Source organism: Lupinus angustifolius, chromosome LG03 (genome assembly GCF_001865875.1).
Source record: "Lupinus angustifolius cultivar Tanjil chromosome LG03, LupAngTanjil_v1.0, whole genome shotgun sequence".
NCBI classification, from domain to species: Eukaryota; Viridiplantae; Streptophyta; class Magnoliopsida; order Fabales; family Fabaceae; genus Lupinus; species Lupinus angustifolius.
This window is the reverse complement of record NC_032011.1, coordinates 26,338,553-26,355,197: the sequence shown is the minus strand read 5'-3', so window position 1 is coordinate 26,355,197 and position 16,645 is coordinate 26,338,553. Positions and strand designations below refer to the sequence as shown.

The following is a 16,645-nucleotide window of genomic DNA, read 5'->3' as shown; positions in this document are numbered from 1 at the left end:
ATTGAAACATTGATTGGAAAGATCGTGTTACAGTCCTCTCTCATGACCATAAGATTGATTAGATGAGCCTTTCTAAGTCAACTTTCTATGGAAGAAATTTTTTACAAGGAACTTTCTTCATCTACAAAACATCACCATCATTCTTGTCTACATAGTCACTAGTTATACAAACTTTCTTTTTCTCTTTCTTAATGGTAACTTGCCCCATATTTTAATCCCCTTATTACATATAACAATTTTCTCCCATCTTTTCATATAATTTCTTGAATTTAAGATACCTATATCTTATGTTATTTTTTAATATTGTCACCAAATCACTCATTACTTTATTATTAGGATATAAAAGGAAGAAAAAATAACGGCAATGTAAATTTTTTTATATAGCTCATACATTTAATTAATTAAATCCCTTACAATAATTAAATTAACCTTAATTAATTAGTAAGCATTTACCTTGTGTAAATAAAATATAAAAAAAGGATAATCATTACTTGTAAATGTAGAGAACCGTGAGGTTTGAGATTTCACATAACGCCTAACTAATAAAGCTTCATAATTGTAATTAGGATTAATCATTTGGGACATACAATAAGAAGTTCCTTTTCAAATAATTTTTTTGTGGTGTTTGATGTCAACTAGAAATGGTTAATATTGTATTATAAAAATTTGTAACAATTAAATTTAGTTTTTTAAGATTGGCCTTCACTAATAGACTCGCTCATTTACTCTTTCGTATCAATTAGTATAAAACAAATTTTGGTTAAAAAATCCGTACATAAAAGACAAAAAATAATTACAAAACATAAGAGACTTATTTTTAATTATAAAATTTGCATGATGTAGTAATTCACAAGTAATGTGAAATCAACATTATTTGTTATTTAATATCAATATAAACTAATTGATGAAGAGTTTTCTTTTCAAAATCTCCACAGTTGGTTTAACCCGTCCTAATTGGACAACATTTTTTCCGGTTGGTTTTGTCATGCATGTGACATAGAAAATCCAAATGATTATTAAAATATTCTTCTTAAAATTGAACTATTGAGGGTGTTTTTTTTGATACTATTACATGTATTATTTACTTTTTTAGGTAAGAAATTAATCCATTTTGAGGTTTGTGGTTGATCCTCCTAACAAACGTTTATAGGAATTGAAACTTTGATCATTTGGTCATCCTGAAAATCTAACAGAACTTTACACCACTAAAGCACGGTTAAGTGTGTGTTTGAGCCATTAAAATTGAGTCTGCTAATTTTAGACATGTTTGACAAATCTGAAGGTCACGAGTTAGTGGTTTGGAGCTCAAACAACTTTGGTTTTAAAAGTAATAAATTTTCACCTCTTTGATCCAAAATCAGCTTGAGATTTTAAATGCTATTCTCACCGTAGTGCCTTGATGGTTGTCTCATCCTTATTCATGGTTATACATTATCAACATCTTGTTGAATAATAAGTCTCATATCCCAAGGATTATCTAAAGAGTTTAAATCTATATACTCAGTGTAGGAGTCTTTTACACTGTCAACAAATCATCCACCATTAACTAAACAAAAGTCATATAATTCAATGGTGGATGATATGCTGACAGTGTAAAAAACTTTACATTATCGGTATATACATATTACATCCTTATTTAAATACATATTAGGTTACTTTTTTCATATTGTGAATTGATTTTGAGAAGAAACATTAACACATCATAATAACACATGATCATTTTGGTTAAAGTGAGATTGAATTACCTCTCATGTCAAACACATTTTTATTCCACCAAAAACCACTTTTAATTAAAAATATTCTAAACCTTTTATTCTATAAGTTCACTTTCAATCATATCTAAGTTAGTCAAAGTCATCCATCATAACTGAAATTTGTAAAAAAGTTTTGGGCACAACCTAAACATGGAGAATTAGCAAGGTATCAGTCTTCTATAAATTGGAGCTATGCACCAACCCACATAGGCATAGTTAAATCAGTCCCAAAAAAGCATATAGCTCAAGTGCTTACTCTTCAGTTCTCAGCAAAATGTTGGAACCATGTTAGAATCTCATTCCTCTAGCTAGCAAATGCTAGTTTCCCAAGAACACAAAGCATCCTCAAATAACCCAAACCCCTTTAAAAGGAAGCACCTATTACACCCATGAAACCTTCAAACAAATCTAACATGATCAAACAAATTGTTAGACTTCATCAGATCCTTAAGAGATTGAGAAAGATAGCCAACTCTCCAAAAACAAGCAGAAGCAGAAGCAACAACAGTAATAAAAGAACCAACATTCTGAAAAGAACACTTTCTTTGTCTGAAAGTGATGGAGGATCATGCAACATGGTTCCAAAAGGGTACTTTGCAGTTTGTGTTGGCATAGAGCTTAAGAGGTTTGTGATACCAACAGAATATTTGGGTCATCAAGCCTTTCACAAATTGCTCAGAGAAGCTGAAGAAGAATTTGGATTTGAACAAACTGGTGTTCTGAGAATTCCTTGTGAAGTGTCTGTGTTTGAGAATATCTTGATGATAGTTTCTAGTCAGAAATGTAGATTTAGTGTTGAAAAGATAATAGGGTACTGCTCCCCAAACCACCTTGCTTATTCTCATTAGCCTCAAAGTCTAATGTGCAGAGAGGTTGGGATTCTAACATATTTATGCATTTTCTTACTTTCTTTTGCTATTTATGGAAGCTAAATCCGTGTATGAGACTAAGAGCGAGGAAGGGTGGATTCAGTTATGTGTAAGATAACCCGTTAGGGAATTACTATGACTCATAGAATTTAACTTTCATTGTTATTTTTTTGGATCATTTTGAGTTTTTCAATTTTGAGGAACCAAACTAATACACTTGAAAATTTTAAGGAATCAAAATAAGTATTTACTCTTAAGATATCGGCCCTCATTAACAGTGGTGCTAGACTGCTATATCACAAGAAAAGGCTTAAACAAAAAACCACTGCAAGTCTGCAACACACATGGAATCTTATTAAGTTGAAGAAATTTCAGTCAAGTGCAATGTGGCACAAGGCCAAATTATCAGTGGAATAAAATTATCATGTATCATATGTTCATCAATTATTCAATTGAGCAGCAAATCAAGCAACTGTACTTGTATCTGCATGCTTCAAACATAGATTCTATTCAAACAATGTGCAATAGTAGATAAGTCAAATAGCAATGTTAGATCCAAATTCAACCACCCTTATGATGTTCGTACCTGGGTCCATGTCTAGCAGCTGAGCAAAATCCAAATTCTCAAGGAGACCGCATGCTGATTCCATATTTGCAGAGTCATGATCATTATCATATGCCTATTACTATGTAATTCCCACATGAGGAAAAAAAATGGAAATGTTAAAAGCACAGAAGTTTTTCCACACTGTCCACACAAAATCCTAGAAGATCTATGCATGGTTTAGGGGAAAAGGGGATAGAAGTGTGTATGCGAAGATGGTCTGATAAGGCTATTAAAAAGGATTACCCTGCTGTCACGTAACAGAGAAGGTAGTGGTTTTCAATCTAAACCGTTTTTGATCGGATTGAATAAGACCAGATTTAATATTGTAATCCATCTAATCCAAATTACATATGCTTGAATCAGATGATTTTTTTTCCGAAATAGCACTCCGAATTCAATCGTAAGAATGATACTGGTTTTCATCACATTGTTATATCAATACATTTGTCATAAACATATCACAAACCAAAACACTGTTAACCTACCTATGTAAGACATGCACAAATTGGAAGCTACAAGATGTAAACCAAACCAAGTAGATAGCAAAAAAGGATTGATAAGTTAGAAAGACAAAAGGCTATATTTTGCAACAAAATACAACTGTTTCAGAGACAAATCAGAACACTGCTATAACATGTTTGAATTTTATGTACTTGTCATAATGTTGTAATGTTACTGCTGCCATAGAAATTGGTCATGAATTGATATTATCATTGAAATTGGGAAAAGTGACACACTTAAAGACCTTACAACTTGAACACAAAACATATCCAACCTGCAACATAAAAAAAGAAAGAAAGTGAAGTGGTAGTAATAGATATAATGTAATGAATAATGAATAATGAATAAAGGAGTTAGAAATACTGAAATACATACAGATCTGCAAGAGGGACATCTACGGTAAAAACGGTTATTATCAGCTTGAACATTGGTCTTTTGGCCTTTACAAAAGTCACATAGTAACCATCCTTTTCCATTGCAAGGCTCACACATTATACTCCCTCCTCCTCCTTCAACCTTTCCTTAACAAACAAACAATCAATTCAATTCAAGTATTTAAGAATGTGAGTTTGCCGCAACCATAACAATAAGGTTGTTGTTTAGTAACCATGAAATCACGAGTTCAAATCGTGAAAACAGTCGTTAAAGCTTGCATACATTACTCTCCTCAGTCCACTAACTGCACCAGTCAAATATTCTTATTCATATTATTTCTTACCTGATGTTGAAAGGGAGAGCAGTGCAATGGCTTGACATGTTTATGCCTTATGGAAGTGACGGGAATTGGAGGAGAAAGGGAAACCCAATTTCCTAGATACGTATTCCACATTGTTGCCATTTCTGTGTGGATTGGATTTCTTTCACCTTTCTTTCTCATCTCCTATCAACATCTTTAACCTTTCTTTTATGCAAATTAACATGCATGCCATTCATTCTCTATTTATTATTGGGCCTTATGGCCTTTAGTGTATTGGCCCTTACACCGGAAATGTATACAAACCACAAGAAAAAAATCAAGGACTTTCACCCCTCTTCATGTTGTACTATTTTTCAAAGCAACACTCACTTCATTTGCTTTATCTATACTACCTTATGTATCCATTCATTTTCAATAATAATAAAATTTAAAGTTAATATATATTTAATTCGTGTTTTATTTTTTCTGAGCAATAAGAAATAAGTGATGTTGGGACAAAAATGTTCAATAAAATTTGGAAATGGACAAGGCAAAATTTCAAAGTCCAAACATTCAAGGCAATAACTCAGTAGTGATACAATTTCATCAGAAATTATTTGATCACAGCTCAAATCATTTAGTCTCATCTCTGCCATTGATAGAAACTCATCCACAGGTATCACTTGGATAACCCATTCTCTACAACTTACAACCCAAAATCTCTCATTCTAAAGCTTCCACTAGAATGCTTTAAATTAGTGCTTACTTAGCATGGTTTTGTCATGATTCAAGATTCAACTAGTAAACAATTCTACTATCAGTATGTAAACCATTAGAACTTCATTTGCATCTTGTCCTGCAACATATTTTATATGTGTGTGCATCTCTATTTTGTACAAGATTAAAATTTAATATACATAAATGCATCATTCAAACCTTCTCATTGTTAAAAATATAGCATAGTGAAATGCTTATTTAAATCATCATATGAATGATATTCATAGACAAGCTAATAACCATAACAGGAATATTATGATTCTCAATTGAACCATAACAGGAATATTATGATTCTCAATTGAACCATAAAGTAGTGCACAATGCACACTGTGCAGAATTTTAACTAACTGTGAACAATCAAGGCTCAATAGGCTTATCATTTGCTTGCTTATAGAAGGATTCATAAGTCTGAACTCTTGGCTTTGATTCTGGCAACTCCAACTCTTGCATAAAGCCATCAGTCATCTTGACGAAACCATCCATGTGATGTTGCTTCCATTCCTTTTTCAAGACACAAAATAAGAACTTACGTCTAGAATGGAGGACGATGCATAAGAGGAATTTTAATTTTAATTTTGAACTTGAAACAGAAATTAAAAGTGAAATTGACACAACTGAGCTTGTATAACAAAACGAATGTAAATTCAACATATATGCAGAGAGCTTTCAGCTACAACTAAGAAATAATTTCTTTTATCATTAATATAATGAAATGACCTCCAAAAAGTTACTTCCCCCCGTAACTATAAAATCAGACTTAAGCTGTGTGATATTAATGAACCAAGAAACTTGAAAACAACCTCATTTTATAGATCCCTTTAAAACCAATCAAAATTAACCTTGAGAAAACCACACAATCAAAATCACACCTTTTGATTTGTATGAACAAAAGAAGTGCCATATGTTGTAAATCTAAGAGCTTGAACCATTATGCCTCACCGATTGGTCGAAATATTAAACAAGACTTTAGACCCAAAAAAACACATCTGATTTGGAAACCCCTTCCCCTAACTTACCCTGTAGCAGAATTTCTCAGTCATCAATGATACTCTCCCTAACTTAACCCCCCTTCCCTTTATCCAAAGTTCATTATAATGCAAACATGAATATGGCTAACAAGAATTAGTTCACGATTAGCTTTGAGAATGAATTAATTTTCCTAACATATGAAGAAGAAAACAAAAGAATATACACATTTGAAGATCATTCCATGTTTACCTCAAAATCCCACTCTCCATATAAGTTTGGATCATTATGGTTGCTCCAAACATAAGTGTAGACTTGTAACTTTTGAGCATTGTCCTGAACCATTTTGTTTAGATTTCTTATTATCCTTATGATATGGAAGAAGAATGATGAATAGATGGAAAAAGGGAAATAAAAGTAAAAAAGAGTTAGAATGAATTACATTTAGGGAAACGTGAACAGGAGTTCTAGTATATTCAACATCCTCAAATTCATCTAAAATATCAAGCTCCGATGCTGTGATACCAAGAAGGACCTGATAATAAATAAATAAATAAATAAATAAATAAAAAAGAGAGAGAGCATAAGGTAGATGAGAGAGAGAGAGAGAGACCCTTCCGTTAACATTGTTATTGAGAACGGGGAGAATAGCGGGATAAACACGATCTTTGATTTTGAACCTGTGACTGAATTAGAAAAGAAGATAAATATAAATGAAATGAAATTGATGAAATGGAGAATTGAGAGAGAGAGAGAGAGAGAGAGAGAGGGTAATAATGGTTACAAGCCATGGAGAGTAGCAGAGGCTTGTTGAGGAAGTCGCTTCAAGAGGAGATGAACAACTTCATCGGCCAATAAACTACCGTATACGAACACGTTCTCACACACACTCACGCTCATCTTCTCCACTTCTCTTCTCTCTATCACCACACTATATCTCCTACTTTATATACAATTAATTCACATCAATCAAACTCTGAAGCAAAAGATATGAAATATAAAGTTTAGTATAAATTTTATAAATTAATTGGTCCCATTAAAAAGAAGAGTTGAGATAAAAAAAACTTATTTGATCCTTCACATAATTTTATTTACAATGGCATCAAAAGTTTCTTCTGTAAATTTTACGAAATCATCTTATTCAAACTTAATCCAGGATTATATGATTATTATAAACAAATATAATTAAATATTAATGGAAAGATGGACCCTAAATTCCCAGAGTTACAATTGTTTTCATTACAAAAACTTTAATCCCCACGTACAAATTCTTCCAGCCATAATCTTTTCTAATTTTAATCTATTTGTAGGATATTAAATTCATTTATTAAAAAAATATAATAAAAAACTGGATTTTTAATACTCCAGCAGTTCCCACATTAGTGTTGTGTACCATGTAAAATACCAAGGTCCCATCACATAGTGTTTTGGGGAAGATGACAGCGGTGAGAAATTTTAGGAATGTGAAAACAATCTTCAATAAAATATAATGAAGCTAAACAAATCCAATTTCAGATGGAGATTTTTCCTTCAATTCATCTGCTGAGTTATTTTTAATGCTTGAAATATCTTGTATTTTATTAGTACTAAATGGCAAGACCAGAACAAAAACAATAGCATGAGATGATAATTGCTTCGCACAAAACACCACAGGACATATGATGCTTTAAAAAGTACCCATGGCACACATGACAACATAACACGACAAAAACAATATCCAACCAAACACTGTAATTGATTACATGAGTCATTAAACTAGTTCAGAAAAGAAGACAACATGATATAATCTAGTGGGGCGAGACCTTAACCAACAACTTCATCAGATGTTCATTGGCTCAGGGGCGCCCAGAATGTCTAGCAATGAGTTTTGGGGCTCCAGTTCCTCATGCCATAATGGAAGTTGATCACCAGGGTAGAAATTCCTGGTCACTCCCTCTGAGTTTATCTACAGGGAATTCAAATCAAGTTGTTTCATATTATTGTGCATATTTAAAAGACAACCCTTAGTTTTAAAATACAAGCCACGGATTAAGCGTCTTACTATGACTGTTCTTACAACACCGCCACTTGCACCATCACGAGCAATGGCCAGTGAAACTGCCTTCTTCACTAAATCCTGCCATACAATATCAATAGGACTCAGTAACTAGGATTTAGACATAAAATCCCCACCCCAAAACAAAACAAGTTCAGATATTATTAGCCATTGTCCATATCCAGAGCATAATGTTGTCATAACATGTAAACCAGGTCAGGTCCCCAAAAAACTAACATCCAGAACAAACAGTTCAGTAGCACTGAATGTACTCTCTATTTTTTGACTTTGAGATGGCAGTGGTGATAATCAAAATCCATACCTCAGCTTCATCCTTGGTCATTCCTTCCTTCCAGGCTTGGTCAAAAAATCCATACAAGTAACTGGAGCCAGATCCTGTAAAGAACACTCATGCAAATCATAGCTTCCCAAACAAAAGCCATGCATCCCAAGGAAAAAGCTATAACATATAAAAATAATAACAAGGTATACAATGTGACCATCTCCAATGGGAAAATTCGACCATTCTACAAGCCTAAGCAACAAAAACAAAAGATACATATCGAAAGGGGAAGAAATTGAGCCAGTTTTAAAATCTAACTACTATAAAATGATTTCATATATATCCTCCACTGTAATATTCTTCTTTCGATTTCTCCACATCAGACCAGAAGAGGAGAGCAATCATTTTGGGCTATACTTGGGTCTTTCATCATCAAATCCAATTTGACATAGATATATATTTATATATTATATATATACACACCCACACACAACACACAATCTACATTCATTTTTATGTGAAGGGTTCACTCTGCAACATCAATTCTTCAGAAGTAAAATAGATCTACAATATATCAGATCTCGATATCAAGGTGAAGTGAATCAAGTGATACTAGCAGCATATATTTTGAGAAATACACATGTACAAATGAATGTGCATTCAGAAATCATAATAGAAATTGCATTGCGATAACTGCAAAATACCTCCAATAGTGAAAGGTTGCTGTACTAATGTTCCACCAAGAGGAACTCCATAAATTTGACCACCTTCATATTTGTCCCAACCACCAATAATTAACCCAGTCTGCAAGAAATTCTGCAAAATATATATAATGGCAGACATCAGAATATAGAATGAGTGTCCAGGCAAACTGGCTAAAACAATGTTGGCATTAAAGCTGTAAAAGCATTAATTTTTTATTATACTTCTCCAGTTGCCCATTGCTTTTGCAAATGGCACTCGGGCCAATAACCACAAAACTTAAAAAACAATAACTGTTTTTTAGGTCTACCATTAGCTAATGTGAATTCATCCCAATTCAAATTTATCAGTTCTAGTAGTACAATAAGATGCAAACAGTGAAAAGAAAAACGATCAGTGAACTTCTATCACCAATGTTCCAACTGCCTGGGGATACAATACTTGCAAATCCTTACTGTGGGCAATGCAAAAGAACATCATTTAACACAGACATGCCACTAGAGTAGGAAGGCACAGGATAAAGTATTTCTTCCTCACTTGGTACAGATATCATATGATTGGCTTGAACTGTGTAATATCCTTTAACTTCAACAAAAATGAAAGTAACAGATAATATAGTTCATTTACAATCTATTGCAAACTTCAATTTTTTGATTTCATATTTGGTAAAAATGAAGATGACAATCTTAGATAAGCAGTGTTTAGCATCATGCACTGGAACTTCTGATAGACACTCAACTATGTCTATCTAATTAACAAAACAAAGATAAAAGCCAAACCTTGTTGTTATATGCAAGAAGGCGGACAAGGTTTGCAGCAACTTTGACAGTTGCAGGTTGTCCAAGCTGTATCCTATACAAATAGAAAATCAACATCAGATGAAATGAACATCATCATAAATACACATAAATCAAAAAGGACATTCCAAAGATCTTATTTAGGCTTATTAGAACAGATTATTTTCATAAACATATGAAAACAGCTCATGACCTTACTATAAGCTTGTTTAGCTTATTTCCATAAGCTTATGAAAAATAAACTATTTTTAGCTTATTGCAAGAACACTCTTAATTATTGAATAAGCACCTCACTAAATTGTTTAACCAAATGCACTCACTACATAAAAAGTTATTTTAGAAAAGTGAAAATCTTATAATATGTAATGTAGGAGTAAATTGACTTACGTGTGTTGATGGAGGAAGTAACGCACATAATCAGAAACAACTTGAGAATCTGCAGCCTAAAACAAAAAAATTCAAATTCAAATCAGCATTTCCATGACCTAAATAATCATCTTCATAATTAAAACTACAATTGCACAAATACATAATGCAAATACAAATATAATAACTGAAACATGAAATCAAATCCAAAGATAAACGAAGAACCAAATAATACCGATCCAGAACGGCAAACATAGACATTATCAGTGAGTTGAGTAATTTTGTCAGATGCACGGTTAGCAACATATACTCCTGTAAGAAAGAACAAATCAAACATAAATCAATTTAAAAAACGAAAAGGAAATAATGAAATTGATGTTGAGTAGGGTTTTTGAGAGTACCGGTGCTGGTTCTGGAGTCAGCTCCGAGAACGACGCCGCCGTCGTAAGTGACGCCGATGATGGTGGTTCCCATGGAATGAGGAGCGTTCAGATCAAAATTGACATCCATGATATCGATTAGGATTAGGCGTAGAATGAGAAAGTGAGAGGTTCAAAGCCCTAACGCAAGGGAGAGATTAGAGTTTTACAACCAAAAAACCAAACAATGAGATTGGAAGTAAATTCATATCTTGCTTTTCCATTTTTTTTAATTACAAATTTAGGCTTACTCCACAAGTTTGTATTCTCCGTATATAAGTAATAAAAAATAGAAAGAATTTATAAAATTTTGCTTTTTCTATAGAGTGTTATTAATATGGTACCGATTATTAAATTGAGTAGGGTATGATATAATGGTATAGTTGTTTAATTTGTGGTTCACTAATTAAATTATATATCGGCGAATTAGATATATATATATATATAATATTAATGTTGAAAAATCAATAAAAAAACCATTTTTTTATTTTCTTTAAAAAACTAATTTTAAATAAAAACAGGTTGGTATGACCAGTACAGTTCGATGGAAAAACAGACAGTATAACTGGTTTTTACCGATTTTGACTAATATGATTGCATGACCATTATAATATTGTACCGTACCAATATTAGGATCAATTCACCGATTTACTGGTTCAACCGGCCGGTATGAAACAGTTTTAACAATAATGTAATTATAGCATTGATCTCTTGAAAAATTCAAGAGTAGTTAAAGTCAAAATAATTTCAATAGACTAACATATGATTTTTTTTATGATTATTTGAATTTTTTTAATTTTTAGTAAACAAATTGGTAAATGAAAAGACAAATTAAGGGATTAAGTCTTTACTCTAAAAAATGAAGTGTAAAAATCCAAAATTATTTTTAAAGATTGTGAATGTGAGTTAAAATAGTCCTGGTCAAAAAAATATTAAAAATAATTATTTTAACCTACATTTGATTTTTGGATCATTTTATGCTTCTCAAATTTTTATGGACTAAAATTGTACATGCAAAAATTTTAAGGAGATAAAATAATTCTACTAAAAATAAATAAATCTAAGAAGCAAGAGTGAAATATAATATTAGTCATATATATAATAAATGCTCAAACATTCCCCAAAAGATGACATTTTGTATGTAATACGATGACAATAAAAGTTTTTAGAAAAAATAAATTAACCATTTAGTATATGTGGATACAATAGAGATAGGAGTCCATTTGCTTATTTGAGTTAATGTCTGAGTACATATATTTTTTAGTTAGTAAATGTGATGGTTTAATACCATTTTTTTGGTATGATATTCTCTTACCTTTTTATATAAAAGACTAATCATTTTTCAGTTTGTGATTGTCCTTCTCAATAAATGTCGCTTACAAAAATTAGATTATTAACTTTAAGGATCCAATATAACCTTATACCAATAAACCAACACATTATTGATAGTTTATCACGATTTGACTGAATCATCTAATAAATAAGTAGATTTCGGCTAAGAGTAGTAATTTGTACAAAGATTCATTTTTTGTCTATCATTATTCTTTAGGTTAAAATAATTTTGTTGTAATCACAAGTATCACATCATCCACCAACAAGATATTGGTCTAGTTATGTAAGACTTTATTAGATCTCCAAGATTGATGATCTGATTCTCGATAATAACACTTATTGTGAGGACAGTTACAATTAATTCCTTACCTAAAAAAGTAAAAAAATATCTTTAGCAGTACCAAAAAAAATATCACATTAATATTTTTGGGACTATCTTAGTCCCTTACCAATTGTCACTTGGATGAATAGAACAGAACGTTAACCTTTGGCATTCTACAATACTTAATACAAAATAGTACATTGGGAACAAACTTGAATAAATTTCTTTAAGACTTTATTTAGGAAAATTTTACTATGATTCAAATTTGTTCTAGAATATGATATTTTGTGAGTGTTATGTAATAGAGAAATTAAGCTTCAATTTCATTCACAATTTCACCATAAATAAGAGTAAATACATAATCTCATTTCATCTCAAAAGTGATTTTCCGGTAACAAATAAACTCAGACAACGCAATAATTTCTTTTTATCAAATAATAAAACACATCTGAAATTGAACAAAACACTCTCATTCCTTACCCAATATGAATTTGTACATTTTGTTTTACCACCTAGCTATTAGCATACATAATTCTTCACCTTTGCACTTTTCCATTTTCATTCGGTTTGGCTCCTCTCTATTAATGAAAAGGCAAATACAATTTTTCTCTTTAATTTGAAGGATAAATTTGTCTTATCATAATAAACATAAGGGTATAAATGTAAAAGCATATTACATTTTCTTTGATTTTTGGCATCACTTGTCTCTCCATTGAGGAGTCTTATTCTTTTCATTCACCCCAGCATCATCTTCCAACCAACAAGTATTTACATTGCCCAGATATTTTCCATTTTTAATGTCATTGAGACAAACTACAATTTTGAAGTGAAAATATTGAAAAAATGAAACTCACAAAATTACAAGTAACTTGGTGAAAAACATAAGTATTACAATTCATTACTAGATAGCTATTAAAAATAGAATACCCAACCAAAATAAAGATAATCATTAACCTTTTCAACCATGGTACAATATCCGGAAACAACTCCTTCTGATTCATCATAACATTGTATTTGTTTCCCTAAACCTAAGCAATATCTCAAGATAAATGGCTGGAAAGGCTACTAGAACTAGTAAAAGGATGTGGAACAGTTACTATATATCTTACTTTTAAAAAAGAAAAGCTAGAAGAAAATGAAATTGTTAGCAGGGTCCGCCGCAGTGAGTAATTTCAGTTGCCAAATTCAGCATCAGTTTTCATTAATCTCCGGCCCCTCGAGGCCTCAGCTATCCAAAGCAATAGGCAGTGCGTGCAGCTGAAGGGTTGGGATAGGCATATGAGGAGTGGGTGCAACCATCTTCTTGTCTTTTGAGAGGACATTAACTATTCCGAGTTCTTTTCTCACTTCATTGGCAAGTTCTATCACATAATCGTCTTCATGGCCTGCAAATCAAACATTTCAACTCACCAGCATGTGTCAACAAGTTTATATAACTTTGTACTTACTGCAAGAAGAGTTATAAACTATGATTGTAATGCTACAGATATATAGCTTACCGATATCATGCATGGCCTTTTCAAGCAGGAAAAGATAATCTCTATTGTTTCCGCACGGGCCATAAGCAGTTGCTATTTGCCTGAATAGATAAGCAGAAATTAGAGGAACCAAAGGACGGGACACGGTTCCAAAAAAATGTATAAGAGAACGGGTGATTGTAAAAGAACATTTACAATCATATACCTTGCCATGTCTTCCAGTGGGGCAGGTCCCAAATAGTATTTGTTTGCTTTGTCCGCAGTAGATGTGAATCTGTATAGTTTGACATAAGTTCTGTTAAAAAAACTTGTTCTCTTTAATCTGAACTAGCAAATTATGTAAATAGATAGCAGGATCAATATGCTAAAAATAGGGACTTCAAAAAAATATAGGGAAAACTATCTCATATAACTTACACAATGACTCCAGTTAAAACAGGATTCAGTGAATCTTCTTCCTGAAAAGCAAAGAAAATCACAATCAAGGAGAGACAGAATTATTAAACATTAAATAAATGACAATCACTTGCAAGTAATAAAAAAAACTCAATTGCAAGTAACTCACCTTGTAGAAGCTTACAAGAGTCTTTTGATCATATTCACATTCCCGTCTTTCCAAATACTACAAAACAAAAAAGAGTGAAAATTTGAGACTAACACTACAAAATTAGGATGGAATGAAAACTCGTACATAAATCAGCATGAAAGGTTTAAGAAGTATTCAGTAAATCAGAATGCAAATTAAATAGCACACATAGATGGTCCACTACTCATTTACTCAGAAACTGAGACAAAATGGAATTATGATTTAAGGAATTTGGATATAAAAGGAATAGATTTAGTGATTAAATTAACTAACACTCATGGATATAAATGGCAAAATAATATTACATGATGGCATTCAAGTTATACAACAAGTTATGGAAACTGTCTATAGTGAAAATAAAATTACCTGCATGGCCAATTTTTCCCTTTCAGGGCCTCCTCGAACACAATAAGCAGCACCCCACTGCAAAATGGTTGAAGAAATTATAAGTAAAAAACAACAAACAAGAATGAAGCACTAACAAGGGCAAGATGCAATAGCAAGAGTAAACCTAACACCCGATCTAGTGCGACTAAAACTTGATTGTTATAGCCGATCCGGTAGGACTAAAACTTGATTGTTATTGCATATAAATTAATTGTTATGCCACACTGAATAGAAATAGAAACATTAACATATAAGGCCTTACGCAAATTGCCCCTTCTTTCTCCTCCAATGTGCAAGTCCTTGCAGGGTGTTCAGGTGTTCCTCTATGATCAATGCAAGCTGCAAATACATACAAAAATGGCATATTAATTAAATTGCAAAAGTTATGCAAAAAAAATACAAAATTTGAGAAAGAACATTTACCTAAATCAAATACTCGTCTATAGTCCTTAATGAATCCAATAATTTTCTCATCATACTCAAACCCTGGGTTCCACACCAGTGAACCATATCCAAAAACCCAAAACACCATAGCTGCGTAACTTCACGACAAATAAAGATCACACTATCAGTCACCAAATTGATCATAAAAAAAACTAATTATTTAAAAAAAAAAAAGATAATTAAATTAAAGGAAGAGGGAATGGAATCTTACATTTCCCCGAGAATGAATATATGGCGAAAAAACGCACAAGAGAGAAACAATGCTAAACGATTCAGGGTTTAGCTTTGGGAAAATCAGGGTTGAAAATGTTCCTCTCTTTAAAAATCTCGGGTGAGAAATTGAACCTTGAAATGCTTCGTATTTATGGTGTAAAGAGAGACACATATTCAACCTGTCACGTGCTTTTTCATACAACAATGTGCTGTACTTAATTCAACCATTTTATTTATTTGTTTTACTTTTTTTTTATTAAATTTCTATGAATCAATAAGATATTAAGGTATTTAATTAGTGGTGTAACTTATTAAATTTCTATGAATCATATGGTTAATACTAGATTCATATAAAAGATACTTTATAACTATCTGAAAAGGTTAATTATTTACTAAAAATAAGGTACAGTCATTTAATAAAAAAACTGAAGCAATAATGTTTGTTGAGATTAAAAATAGATAGATTGAATGATTGTTTGAATTGGAGAGAGATACATTTACAAAGAGTAATTGAATTGGGTTCATTGAACCTGGACGTATTAATATGTTACAAGCCGCGGTTTTATTGGTTGGCCGGTTAGATTGTGGAAGAAGTGTTAGCGGCAGAAATATTGTTTCCTGTTTCATTGGAGAAGGGAAGTGAGACAAAAATATGTAAATACAATCCAATCTAATGACATATATTATAGTTTTATTGGCCGAAGGAGATAACTTATATCTTTATAACTACGTATATTTTATTCTCGTTATTTTATATATGTTTAACTTATATGCTACTCTTCCAATCCTTGTCTTTTATACAATGGAATCTAATGACGATGGATAAAGCTTACCTAACAAAAATGTTATTGTAAAGTTTTTTTCTAGTAAAAGATAGTGAACTGGCTGAAGTGATTTGATTTTAAAGATGTAATATTAATGTATTATCAATATAAGATTTATATATTTAATATGTCTTTAATTTTTACTACATTTTTAAAAAGTCGTTACTAATAATTGATATAATAAAAATATATAAAATTTAATTCATATTTATGACCATGTATAAAACACATTATGTGCATGTCTTTTGTCCTGCTGGGTGTAGCTTTAATAAATTTGGGAAGGTTATTGACTCGATTATTTAGAAAA

The 16,645-nt window shown here is 31.7% G+C and overlaps 5 protein-coding genes across 7 annotated transcripts; 1 reads left to right on the top strand and 4 right to left on the bottom strand.

Annotated features, from left to right (window-relative positions):
- LOC109344186 (auxin-responsive protein SAUR71-like) lies at window positions 2,024-2,815 on the top strand. The gene has a single exon (XM_019582836.1). It carries the CDS (start codon window positions 2,144-2,146, stop codon window positions 2,600-2,602), a length of 459 nt encoding a protein of 152 aa, XP_019438381.1. The 5' UTR covers window positions 2,024-2,143; the 3' UTR covers window positions 2,603-2,815.
- Window positions 3,855-4,630, bottom strand: LOC109344187. The gene is made up of 3 exons (XM_019582837.1): window positions 4,450-4,630; window positions 4,107-4,247; window positions 3,855-4,005 (listed from the first exon to the last, which is right to left on the bottom strand). Exons 1-3 carry the CDS (start codon window positions 4,606-4,608, stop codon window positions 3,925-3,927), a joined length of 381 nt encoding a protein of 126 aa, XP_019438382.1. The 5' UTR covers window positions 4,609-4,630; the 3' UTR covers window positions 3,855-3,924.
- LOC109344185 (AIG2-like protein D) lies at window positions 5,334-7,105 on the bottom strand. Of its 2 annotated transcripts, XM_019582834.1 has the most exons (6): window positions 6,935-7,105; window positions 6,764-6,836; window positions 6,593-6,685; window positions 6,403-6,486; window positions 5,532-5,685; window positions 5,334-5,469 (listed from the first exon to the last, which is right to left on the bottom strand). In XM_019582834.1, exons 1-5 carry the CDS (start codon window positions 7,048-7,050, stop codon window positions 5,542-5,544), a joined length of 510 nt encoding a protein of 169 aa, XP_019438379.1. In that variant the 5' UTR covers window positions 7,051-7,105; the 3' UTR covers window positions 5,334-5,469; window positions 5,532-5,541. The 2 variants fall into 2 exon arrangements, with proteins under 2 accessions (XP_019438379.1, XP_019438378.1); XM_019582833.1 differs by having other exon boundaries at window positions 5,370-5,685.
- Window positions 7,694-10,951, bottom strand: LOC109344183 (proteasome subunit beta type-6-like). Its single transcript, XM_019582831.1, has 8 exons — window positions 10,735-10,951; window positions 10,569-10,645; window positions 10,355-10,410; window positions 9,950-10,022; window positions 9,173-9,284; window positions 8,508-8,581; window positions 8,192-8,266; window positions 7,694-8,095 (listed from the first exon to the last, which is right to left on the bottom strand). The coding sequence occupies exons 1-8, from the start codon at window positions 10,841-10,843 to the stop codon at window positions 7,970-7,972; spliced, it is 702 nt and encodes a 233-aa protein (XP_019438376.1). The 5' UTR covers window positions 10,844-10,951; the 3' UTR covers window positions 7,694-7,969.
- LOC109344182 (gamma-glutamylcyclotransferase 2-2-like) lies at window positions 13,280-15,659 on the bottom strand. 2 transcript variants are annotated; one of them, XM_019582830.1, is made up of 9 exons: window positions 15,511-15,659; window positions 15,281-15,411; window positions 15,120-15,196; window positions 14,837-14,893; window positions 14,450-14,506; window positions 14,302-14,342; window positions 14,090-14,158; window positions 13,906-13,985; window positions 13,280-13,791 (listed from the first exon to the last, which is right to left on the bottom strand). In XM_019582830.1, the coding sequence occupies exons 2-9, from the start codon at window positions 15,387-15,389 to the stop codon at window positions 13,631-13,633; spliced, it is 651 nt and encodes a 216-aa protein (XP_019438375.1). In that variant the 5' UTR covers window positions 15,390-15,411; window positions 15,511-15,659; the 3' UTR covers window positions 13,280-13,630. The 2 variants fall into 2 exon arrangements, with proteins under 2 accessions (XP_019438375.1, XP_019438374.1); XM_019582829.1 differs by having other exon boundaries at window positions 15,281-15,412; window positions 15,514-15,659.

Coding starts and splice junctions, on each gene's coding strand:
- LOC109344186 (XM_019582836.1), top strand. CDS start 2,144: ATGAAACCTTCAAACAAATCTAACATGATCAAACAAATTGTTAGACTT.
- LOC109344187 (XM_019582837.1), bottom strand. CDS start 4,608: ATGAGAAAGAAAGGTGAAAGAAATCCAATCCACACAGAAATGGCAACA. Junction 4,248..4,449: donor GCTCTCCCTTTCAACATCAG/GTAAGAAATAAT, acceptor TGTTAAGGAAAG/GTTGAAGGAGGAGGAGGGAG. Junction 4,006..4,106: donor GATGTCCCTCTTGCAGATCT/GTATGTATTTCA, acceptor TTTATGTTGCAG/GTTGGATATGTTTTGTGTTC.
- LOC109344185 (XM_019582834.1), bottom strand. CDS start 7,050: ATGAGCGTGAGTGTGTGTGAGAACGTGTTCGTATACGGTAGTTTATTG. Junction 6,686..6,763: donor ATAACAATGTTAACGGAAGG/GTCTCTCTCTCT, acceptor ATTTATTATCAG/GTCCTTCTTGGTATCACAGC. Junction 5,686..6,402: donor ATGGAGAGTGGGATTTTGAG/GTAAACATGGAA, acceptor GTCTTGAAAAAG/GAATGGAAGCAACATCACAT.
- LOC109344183 (XM_019582831.1), bottom strand. CDS start 10,843: ATGGATGTCAATTTTGATCTGAACGCTCCTCATTCCATGGGAACCACC. Junction 10,646..10,734: donor TGACTCCAGAACCAGCACCG/GTACTCTCAAAA, acceptor TCTTTCTTACAG/GAGTATATGTTGCTAACCGT. Junction 8,267..8,507: donor TGACCAAGGATGAAGCTGAG/GTATGGATTTTG, acceptor ATTGTATGGCAG/GATTTAGTGAAGAAGGCAGT.
- LOC109344182 (XM_019582830.1), bottom strand. CDS start 15,389: ATGGTGTTTTGGGTTTTTGGATATGGTTCACTGGTGTGGAACCCAGGG. Junction 14,159..14,301: donor GTTTTAACTGGAGTCATTGT/GTAAGTTATATG, acceptor CAAACTATACAG/ATTCACATCTACTGCGGACA. Junction 13,792..13,905: donor AAAGGCCATGCATGATATCG/GTAAGCTATATA, acceptor TTTGATTTGCAG/GCCATGAAGACGATTATGTG.